Source organism: Betta splendens, chromosome 2 (assembly GCF_900634795.4).
Source record: "Betta splendens chromosome 2, fBetSpl5.4, whole genome shotgun sequence".
NCBI lineage: Eukaryota > Metazoa > Chordata > Actinopteri > Anabantiformes > Osphronemidae > Betta > Betta splendens.
The window spans coordinates 24133411-24144215 of record NC_040882.2 but is presented as its reverse complement, the minus strand read 5'-3'; the positions used below and the strand labels follow the sequence as shown (position 1 = coordinate 24144215).

The 10805-nt window shown below is 44.0% G+C and overlaps 1 protein-coding gene across 1 annotated transcript; it reads left to right on the top strand.

Moving 5' to 3' along the window:
* The first annotated feature begins 5003 nt into the window (after nt 1-5003).
* On the top strand, nt 5004-9219 carry LOC114847082 (caspase activity and apoptosis inhibitor 1). Its single transcript, XM_029136440.3, has 6 exons — nt 5004-5204; nt 5710-5901; nt 6332-6416; nt 6526-6586; nt 6660-6727; nt 6813-9219. The coding sequence occupies exons 1-6, from the start codon at nt 5100-5102 to the stop codon at nt 7283-7285; spliced, it is 984 nt and encodes a 327-aa protein (XP_028992273.1). The 5' UTR covers nt 5004-5099; the 3' UTR covers nt 7286-9219.
* The last annotated feature ends 1586 nt before the right edge of the window (nt 9220-10805 follow it).

Genomic DNA, 10805 nt, shown 5'->3' with positions numbered 1-10805 from the left:
TCCTGTTTCTGGGCAGCACACAGCCGTTTGGTCTCTCCCGCAATGAAACAGTGCCATCTATGGAGACGCCGCCGCCTCAGGATCGGCCGTCAGAGCCAGTGCTGCAGCAGCACGCGTCCTCCTGTCTGGATCCTCGGCGCAGGAAGTCGCATTCGCTCCAACAGACGCTTCCACTTTTCCCCTTCAGTTGCCTCCTATATATTTTTACCTGACCTGATTCAGGTTTCCTCTCAGAGTCTTCATGAGATAGAGCCCGAGAGAGAAATTGCTCCAAAAATGAGGCGTGGCTAAAGCCGCAGCTTATGCGACTGTAAATATACTCCTGACAGCTGGAAGTGACACTAATATATCAGGCTTGGCTGCTGTCAGTCATACTTAGAGGCTGCTGCGAGGCTTGTCACTTCAAAGCCACCTTAGGATTCATCCAACTTTTCTGTATTACTTGCCAGCATCCCTGCCGCTGAATATGTGCACACTGGGGTACGTTGTGTTCATTTCATACGGTGAATCACCATGTTTGATCGGAGTTTATGTGTTGGTATTTTTAAGCGGAAGCGGCATTTATACATTTAACCGTAGAAATAGGTTCTTGTAGCTGTTTGATCTTATTTTAAAGAACATTACAGGACACACACAGACAGAAGGTTGTCGGTCTGCCTCCAAACCACAAGAGAAGCAACACAAATCTTCGGACATGTGCATTCAGATGTCAGCGCTTGGCTCAAGGCTGTTGCTAGCATGTGCTCAAGCATGTTTGCTAGCATTAGCTCAAGCCCGTTGCTTCCATTAACTCAAGCCCGTTGCTAGCATTAGCATTAGTTCAAGCTCGTTGCTAGCATTAGCTCAAGCCCCTTGCTAGCATTAGCTCAAGCCCGTCGCTAACACGATCCGTGTGGACGTCTTTCTCCTAATATTTCAAACATCCTCATCTTGTAAGCATTGATGCAGGTTATTCCTGGTTTGTCCTTTACCTTCAGGGAAACGTTCTGTCTTTGTGGAGGCTGATCCTGAGTAGCTCGTTTGACTTTGGCTGCAGTCGGCAGCCAGGTGGTGAGTATGATCCGAGACAATCCCCAAGCAGCGTAACCATGAACTCATCCCTCTATTTCTGTTCTCTATTAAATGAGAAATGTATGTGCTCAACCCAGACTGAAGGCTCTGGGAATGAACCAGTAGCTGAGGATTGTGGGAGGCTGCGGGTGAGCCCTCGGGGGCCCGGCCCGTCAGGTTCTCTCCCAATCTTAGCCCTCAATTACTGAATCAAAGGCGAGCGGGAGACCAAATCCCATCCTGTTCCTGATCCACATCTCGGCCTGCCGGACCCGACAGCCTATCTGTGCCTGATTGTTCGCTCGCTCTAACTCGAACGCACGTGGAGCACCGCTCTCCGGAGCCGCCGCTTGCTCTCCGAAGAAGCCGCCGAGTTCGCATGTCGCTTGTCTCTGCGCTGAGACGCTCCCACGTGAACGTGTTCAGATGAGACGTTGATCCCACATCGGCTGACGTATCGCTCTGTGAAGAAATGCACGTTTTTTATCTGGTTATTTACTAAACAGTTCCAAGGCTTAGCATAAGTAGCGAGCGGCTCGTCCCTGTAGGAGAAACTACTGCAGTGACAGCGGGAATGTGAGAATGACTGACATCACTTGACTGGTTTATGTGAAATGCACGGCGGCTGTGGAAAAGAGCCTCCTCCTCGTTGTCCTTGGGTGCAGTGTAGATTTAAGGCGGATATTCTCCAGACAGCTTCTGCTCGGGATGAAGGGATGAAGCATAAACGTGCTCCGACTCCCCAAAGAAGCAAACGTAATAGAAAGCAGCCGCAGCGTGCGCTGGTTCGCGGCCTGACGAGTAAATCCAGAAAATAACGCACCACGGTGCATATGTTAGCTTCAGATTAACATCTACTGACTCGCTGATTTTAAGGCCCGTCGTCGTTGGTCCTGGTTGACGCAGCTCAGCCGAACCGACCCACGCGATCCTACTGTAATACTGAGCGCGATGATGGATTAAACGCTGCAGGAAGCACAGAACAAAGCTGAAGGAGGCGAAACGGGCTTGTGAGCACTTTGACAGTTAAACTTGGTTCCGTCGTCTTCCACGTTGACAGGATTGATGAGCGCGCTCAGTTCTGACAGCTGTGGGAACTCAGACGAGGTCGAGCCCCATGGCAGCTGACGCAACGCAATCCGCTGATGAACGCACAAGGTCTCACCTCACGTTTCACCTAGAATTACTTTATAATCATTGCACATTTTTTATAGGGGTGTGAAACTACTGTACTCAATCCTTACATCACATTCGCCTCTACTTTTACTGCAAAGCCAACAGCTACTGTACGTATTTAAAACTTAAAATATCCTCCGGGCTGCGATGTCTGACAAAATTTTAATCAGGCTGATTCCTGGAAGCTGCTGCTTTTTTGTCTCTCTCAAGCCAAGCTGCACACTTAGTGCGCTCAGACGTGTCGTACTCCAGCCTCGGAGCGTGATGAATATTTAACGGAGGCCTCCGCTGTAGCACAGGCCGGGCGCTGCACGCTAAAAGGCACCGCGCCGCCGAATCCCGCCTGAGTCAAATCACCGTCACTCAACGATCACCGCTGTTGTCGATGCACTCCTCCACACACGCTGGTGCGAGGCGATGAATAGACTTTTAATAGGCATCTCCGGCGTCCATTACTCAAGGCACCGGCGCTGTGCGCACAGCCTTGTTTTTCAGCCGTCTAACAAGCTGCCTGGTAGCGCCGTGGAGGAAAGCTGCTCCTTAAGTGAGAACAATTGATATTTAGGTTAACAACAGGCTGAAGGGGGAAAAGCTGCAGAGCTGTCCAGCGGTGGAGCTGACGCAAAACCAGAGTGATGACTTGTTTCCAAACAGCGTTCAGTGCATTTATGCGGTGCTGTTAGTGCTTTTTGTATAGTTAATGTAAATAATCAGAACACAAGAGCTGAACACGGCCCAACCTCCGTGATCGTATTTGTAAATGCAGACAAAGGAAAGTCCTGGAGCTGCTCTGGGAAAGTAACACAAACACTGGGTTTTATATCATTGATACTGGACAAGAACTACTGTATGAGTAGATACAGAGATGCTTGTGAAATATGAAGCCGAGGTTAATACAACATGTTGTCTAGTGGTTATAGCAGCCAGGCATGGTGTTGGTTTGGCCTCTCTGAGCTACAGCTTCAGTTTCTGGCTCCCAGCTCCGTCAGATCGTTGTTCCTGGTCACGGCCCTCACGTCCTCGTCGCTTGGTTCTGCTCTAGTTTCTGCTGCCAACTTTAAGCCCAGACCCTCTGTAGTGGGTTTATCCTCCTCACCTGCCGTCATTCACGTTTGAGTGGGATCAGCCCCGTCTAAGTCCTCCAGTGATCAGCCACCATGATCAGAAGAACAGGTGGGTCCAACTAAGCTAATTGTAATTGAGAGCTAAAGTCTGAGGTATGTGGAGAGAAAAGAGGCCAATGTCAAGCCTTTTAGTGCGGCTTCGAATGCACAGCTGTACTGTATCTGTCGGAGCTGGCAGAGAAATTGTTATTCCACACTTGCTGCCAATGAGCGTTGATTTGTGAAGGGCAAGTGTTGATTGGAGAGTTCACGCGTATAACTTCTACTGTATGGCGCCGAGAACTGTGCTCCAAGCCTATGAGAAGTGTGAAGAAGAATGGTGGAGGGTGTCGGTGTTGATTTATTGTACTGTATGTTCTCCAAGCCAAATTAACAGCCTCTCGTTTGACAATAGGCACTGGCTCGTATGAAGCTGTCACTTTGGACAAGTTGAAGTAACATCTACACCCACACTTTCCTCTGCATCGGAATTAAATGTATGCTTTATATTGTCTTTGAATTCACATTTTAATATACTGCTTATCAACACATGCTCCTGGCTGTTTCATCTTCATTTTCTTTGAGGTGAGACTTTTCACATAGGTTTTTGTAACTTTTTCATTTATTTATTTTTTTCTGCGCCTTCCTCAACTAAACTAATTAAATGTGAAAAATGTCTCAAAACAGTTATAAATCATTTGATTTGCCAGAGTTTCCTCATTAGACGTTTTTGCTCGTGTGAAGACAAAGTGAGAATCAAAAAAAAAAAAAAGAGTTTTAGTGTGTGTTTAATTCTGACGAGTGCGATAATGTTCTGTTTTGAGCAGGGCTGTCTTTCATCATAAAGCTTTACAAAGTAATTTGGTGGGAATGTGCAGTGGCCGCTGGGCTCAGAATCTGCACACATGCACGTACACATTGTGATTGTTTCTCTGACCTGCTCATGGCTCCTGTGTCCCCTACAACAGCGCCGGCTCCATCCTTGTCCTCTTAACGAGGTGATATCCAGACGCTCGGGAGCAGATGTTGCAAAGAAAACACAGTGTGACGTGATTGTGATCGATGCACACCTCCCACCATATCCACTGCATAATTTGGTGAATGGCATCAGGATAACAACCGGCATTATGTGGAGACAGCTGTCGCCATGGCGCCCGGGCAGCCATCGCATTGGCCCCCACCTTGTTTCAGGCAGAGGCGGGGAGGACAATTAGACTGATTTACAGCTCGGCGGTATCGTCACCATCTTGAAACCTGTGTCTGAGTCTAGTGGAGGAAAATGCATGACAACACAGTTGTTTATCGGCAAAAGTTCATGGAAATAATAAAATAACACACTTTTTTTAAGGAGCTGAAAATATTTTCCTGTTTTTTGTATCATGTGTTGCCTCTCTGTGCGTTTGTGAATAATATAAATAAGCAGCAGTGAAAACGGACGTTTTTCTGCAGCAATTAAACATAATGTTTAATGAAACACTGAGGCAGGATCAATTGACAAACGTGATAATGACTTCTAATTGTCTCTTGCAAATGAAATGAAAATATTAATTAAAGCACTTCAAAAATATTTGACAATCAAAACCTTTTTTAGAGGACTTGGAAAACACAGACGCAGGAACATTGTTGCCCAGTAGGTGGCGGTAGCCGCGATGTGAAGCTGGTTTATCACCAACGTCCGAAGAAGTGGTGGCTCGCTTATGACGTAATTTCCCCGCGACCTTCAACACCCGCTTGAAGTCTTAGGAGAGGATCGGATCATATTTGCTCAATATGCTTAAAAAGAAATCAAGTAGCGGCGAAAAGAAAAGGAAGCACTCTCATTCCGAAGAACGACATGACCACAGTAAGCGGAGGAGTGCGGAGACGCACCAGGAGGTGAGACACCCGAGTTAGCGCCAAGCTAACGCTGGTTTGTTTATACCTTTTAGGTCCTGTACAAACTCCTGTACAAACGTTATGTTGTGTGAAGGACTGCGCTTTGGATGCTGCATTTTGGAAGCTTATTAGAAGTCGTGTATAGCCACATGTGTGCATGTGTGAATTGTATAAGCAGTTAGCTAGCTTAAACTGAAACTGCTACCTTTCTCCAGTAAACACAACTGTGTGCATGTCTGGATCATTTTCTTGATTGATTCATCATTTTTTTTAATTCAGACAACACAACACAGTGGTAGGGGTCGAACAGTTTCAACACATGTTTTTCTTTGGCCAAACATGAGCATTGAGCTGAGCTTTACTGTGCGTACAGTATCAGAAATGCCTTCTCTTCTCGTTATGATGGATTCAACATTGCTATGTATAAACAATGTATTTTAAATAGGACAGAATTACGATCAATTGAAAACCTGGGACCTGCTGACCTACTTGTTTCCTAATGCAGAACTCCAAGGATGATCTTGCTGACCCAGAGCTGGACAGGGTTGGCAGTGACATCGAGGAGGGAGGGCTAGACCTCAGCCTGCCCTTTAAACCCATCACTGCTTATATCAGTGACAAGGGGGAGATGCTGGAGCAGTGTTTCCATGTGCTGGGGGAGAATAAGCTGCAGAAGATGCTGCCTGATGAACTCAAGGTGATTAGTGAACATGTGAATACAGGCTCAATAAATGAGTTTGTTATTGTAACAGAAAAATATTACAGTTCAGTATTCTGAATCAGAATTACTAGCACTATTGCAACAGAGAGAGTTTCCTTAAGATTATATTGAGTTTGCATTTATCACGTTGGGCAAAGAATAGGGATTCTTTCCTCGTTCTTTAATTCATTTAAAGTAGCACCAACTACAATGTGTGTTTTCCAATTCACTTAAGAGTCATTTGGGTACATTTACATTTTCCAGTGCTGTATAAATATAAAATGTTTGTATTTTATTTAATAAAATTGAAAATAAATCAACTATAGAAGTTGTATTACGTTCACATTAAAAAGTGATGAGCTCTGCTGTCTGCCCTGGAGCCATAGACAGATTCAAAAATCATTTTTAAACACCTAATCTTTCACAGGACTGTAGTTTAAACGAGATCAAAAAGCTGTGCTGGGAGCAACTGGAGCCAATCCCAGAGAAAAACCTTATCCTGATCTTATCAGGTAAAACCGCTCCTCTGGAACATTATTTATCATTTGTTACATCTGAGGCATATTCATTATGTTAAAGCTGTGTTGCTGTTGTTTTTTTTTGTTTTTTTATTTTGTAAAGGGGAAGATCTGACATCTGGAAATGCTGAAAATTTGATTAATGACAAGACCTCAGAAAGCCAGTGAGTGAACAGTTTTTTAACTTCTTAAAGGAAATAGTCCATGTTTTCCTAATACTTATTTTTTTTTGTATAGGCAAGACAATAGTGTTGATTCCACGTCTTGCTTTAAAGAAACAACAAAAACAGAGGAACCTAAGCCAGGTAATATATATGTAAAATGTATAAATATCCCTCGGGCTTTCTGTCAGCATTTTCAAAAACCATCTTGATGTATATCCGTTTACAGAGGGTGGTTCAGGTGAAGAGAGCGACGTCTTGAGCATAAACGCAGACACTTACGATAGCGACATAGAGGGACCCAAGGACGAGGCGGTCAAAGCTGTGGCTGGAGCAGCAAAAGCCAACGACAGCATCAGAGATGTTGTTGAGCCAGCTCTAAACCCACGCTCAGCAAACCCGGAACCTCCAGCTGGTTCTCAACCACCCGAAGCAAAAAAAGACATTCAACGTGACATAGACAAAAGCGTCAGCGAGATTTTATCGTTTTCCTCCACGTCCAGCAGTGATGTAGCGAAAGAGCAGAGTGAACCGCTGGTGGCAGCGGATGCGGCTCTGCCTGTTCAGGGAGGACCTGTGTCAAGTCGCACACCTTCAGCTTGTCAGCCATCTATTCAACAACTGGAACTCTTGGAGCTGGAGATGAGGGCCAGGGCCATCAAGGCTCTGATGAAAGCAAGTACTCTGAAAAGCCCTCAGTAGCTGACAATTCTCAAACATCTTATATTCTTTGCGGTTTACATTGACTTTAACAGTTGGTGAACTAGTTTTGGATTGTTTACATTGTAGTGATTTCATACTATACGTTGTTCTGATTATTTTTATTTTATGTTGCTCCATATTGGAATGCAAAATGAATTAGTTTATTATGAAATCAAATGCTCACAACTGAAAAATTGTTTAGTAGCTCAACAATTGGACAATCAGGTGTAGTTTTCCTCCTTGGACACTAGGTGGCAGTATTACTCTACAGACACATACTCAAATGTTTTTAGTATGTGCAGGAGGGAGAGTTGATTTATTTGCTCACATTACAGTGAAATCAGTCATGAGCAGTATGAAAGCCGAGGCTTCTTAGTAATGATCTTATTTAATAATCTGAAATGGCAGAGGTTCTCGGTGACTCAGAGATGGAGGGTGCCTTTGCAAATCGGAGCAGGTGGCAGCAGTGTTGTGCCGTCGCTTAGACCCACTTGCAGTATCTTGTTCACTGAACACCTGTTTGACATGTCAAGCTGAAGCACGCTTAGTAATAGCATGCGCTTCTGTCTCGGTTATATTTGCATCGGTTCAGTCTGGTTTATAACAACCTGGTTTATAGTGTTTTAATAATTAAATTTGTTTAGGCTAAGGAAGGAACACCCTTCCTCAGCTGTGCTGACAATAAGAAACACGGAGGTGAACACAATAAAAAGTAGAGAGCTTAACGGTATTAATTGCTTTAAAGTGACTTTCAGGTTGAATTGTGTATTTCTGAAAAGCTTTTAAAACTATGAAGTTCTTTAATGTCTTCTGTTTTGCCGTTTGTGTGTTGGCAATTACATGCAGATGCATCGTAAAACGACTTTCAACCCGAATCCCCCAAGGAGACGATCAAACGTATAAGAAGCCAGTTGCCTCCTGATTATTTGCATCTAAACGGGTTATTTGAAGGGAGACGTGAGGGTTAAATGCCCCGTTATCTATGCGTTCACGTGCAGGCTTGGTTGTAGTCATTGTTGATTCCCCGAGGAAAAATGTCCACTTTAGAGAAAAAGGGATATGACGACTGTAAAGTGCTCACGATGTCTCTGATCGGTGAGTATTTATCGGTGTCATTTCACTGCTATTAGGACGCCAATTATGATTTAGAATGAGCGGATAAATGGGTTTTTAGGCAGACCTCAAAACGAGCAGGCTGAAAATGGATTGATGGAGGTGAGAGGATGCTGTTTTGTTAAGGGGGTGCTTTTTGAATTCAAATGAACCTGGTGTATCATTAGAATGCTGAGGTGTGATGCTTCTGTGAATGGTGCTATTATCAAAGTGGAAAAAAAGCCCCAAAAGTACAAAAAGTTCTTGTGTCCAACAGTTCATGTCTTTCATGTGTCATTTTCCTGTGGTGGGACCCGGCATCTTCTCTCCAATGCTTGTTAGAGATTCAACAGCGCTTCTGCCCAGAAATTAGTTCAGACCCACTCATCCTCTTAACTTTTAGGTTGCAGTCTCATACATTTTGGGACTCGGTTTTTACATGGATAGTTTAAGTGTATATAAGTACTGTATGTATTTGTGGAGTAAACACATTCAGGAGTGTCCCCAATCTAAACTTGATGCAAACAACAAAACATGAACACACATTAGGAGAAGCGGTCGTCAGCACTAATGTCAGCAGCTCCATGGAAATGTGCGGCAAAAACCTGTGGGGGCAGAGTTTCAGCAACATTTATGTAGCAGCATGTGTCTAATGATGGAGCCAGTTTTAGTTTGTTGTTGATCCTAATGAAGTGAGTTTTAACAACTGATTTAACAAATGATGGATTCCAATGTGCTGTTCACTGTTGAGTGTTTTCTTTAACAGGTTTCACTGAATCTGAAGTTAGCGAAGTTTGTGGAAGTTGAAAATAAAAACACTAATAGAAGCTTTTTGTAATAAACATGACTTGGTGTTTGTCACTGCTGTGTTTACAATTTAGCTGGATTGTTCTCTGATCACATGGACGATGAAGCTAAAGGGTCAAGTGTTACGGTGAGTAGAAGGAATTCACTGCTTCTAGTCTTTGCAGAAGGTGTTAATGATGAACTGATGAACTCAATGATTCGAGCAGGTAAACATCGGTGGTGTGAGCAGCGTCCAGGTCCTGTTACTGCTGAGCCCATGTGCTGCTGATTTCACAAATCCGTGTACAGTGGGAAAACTGGCTTCTCTTGACCTGAACACGGTGAGTGCAGTGCTTGTGCTGTTGTACGCGTAGCGTGAGTGAAGATCTAATGAGGCTATTAAACCAGGAGCAGTCTGACCACATGGCCTCTGTTTTAGCTGCTCACCTGAAATATAATTATGATACAATGTTTGAAACTCAGAAGCAAATGTCTTCTGCTCATTAATGTCAGCATTTATCCTGCTTGTGCCTCCATGTGACCATGGTCATGTGATTGTTTTGCATCCTGCTATGTGTCTGCAGGCCTTTACATGCTCATGCTGTGTGTTTGTGGCCTTTATCTGGTTGTTTTTGCTTCTTTGGAGATGCCTTGTCCGTCTTTGAGGCTGTTTTGTCTCTTTGAGGACACTTCACGTGTCTTTGTAGATGCTCTGTGCGTCCTTTGGTGGTTTTTAGTGCCTCTCGTCGGGTGCGTTGACTTGTCGGTGGGACATTCTGTCACATCTGTGAGGTCATTGTGCGTCTTTGTGGCCGCGTCTCTGACCTGTGCTTCGTAGCAGCAGAAGTGCAAACGTGTTTGTGTGAAAATATAATGTGTTGTCTAATATCAAACCCTCGTTACTCTGGTTCCCGTGGGAACTGGAGGGAAGATATTGAAAATGCCTTTTCTCTTATTTATTTTTTTAAACACTTAGTGTTCCCATAAATACAGTAATTCTCTTCAAATTTCCTCTGTAGCAACTGTGTTGTTTTCTGCTGCTAGAAATTAAATTGAATGAACAGCTCATGCTGACAGGCAATAAATAACTTAGCACCTCTGTATGGCTAAATGAATTGATTTCCCAAAGCAGTGACTCAGAGGACACATTTCATTTTCTTCAACTTTCAGATGCGTTTTTCTTAAAGTGGAGCGAATGTTTGATGTTTCTCGGGCTTTGTTTCGATGTAACGGCTCGTTCTCTGATGGCGCTAATCACCGCTGCGTAGATGATTGTCATCCTAAAGAACAGACGAGTATAAAAGTGATAGTTATAGCTGAATATAGAGATCCCATTACAGGCGGTGCCCATAGGATAAAACATGACTTATCAATATGCATGTGTTCAATCTTTCATCATATAATTTGACTTGTAGCTCAGTCTAGACGTATTTGTCCTCCTCCTTCCTGTCACAGAGTCGCTGTGATTGAAAGTCCACGAATCACAATAGCTGTAGTTTAATCACAGGTGTTCTGCACATCTGTTCACCGTTCACTGCATTTGCATACGTGAATGCTTGTCTTCCCCTCAGAGAGCTATGAGGTTGGCAGAGCCCTTTTAGAAGAATGCAAAGTGGGTTATTGTAACTTCAGCGCTGTTTGA

Bases quoted from the DNA above. Each gene is read 5' to 3' on its own strand.
- LOC114847082 (XM_029136440.3), top strand. From the start codon at position 5,100: ATGCTTAAAAAGAAATCAAGTAGCGGCGAAAAGAAAAGGAAGCACTCT. The intron at 5,205-5,709 runs GTGAGACACCCG...TTCCTAATGCAG, and splicing joins GTGCGGAGACGCACCAGGAG to AACTCCAAGGATGATCTTGC. The intron at 6,417-6,525 runs GTAAAACCGCTC...TATTTTGTAAAG, and splicing joins CCTTATCCTGATCTTATCAG to GGGAAGATCTGACATCTGGA.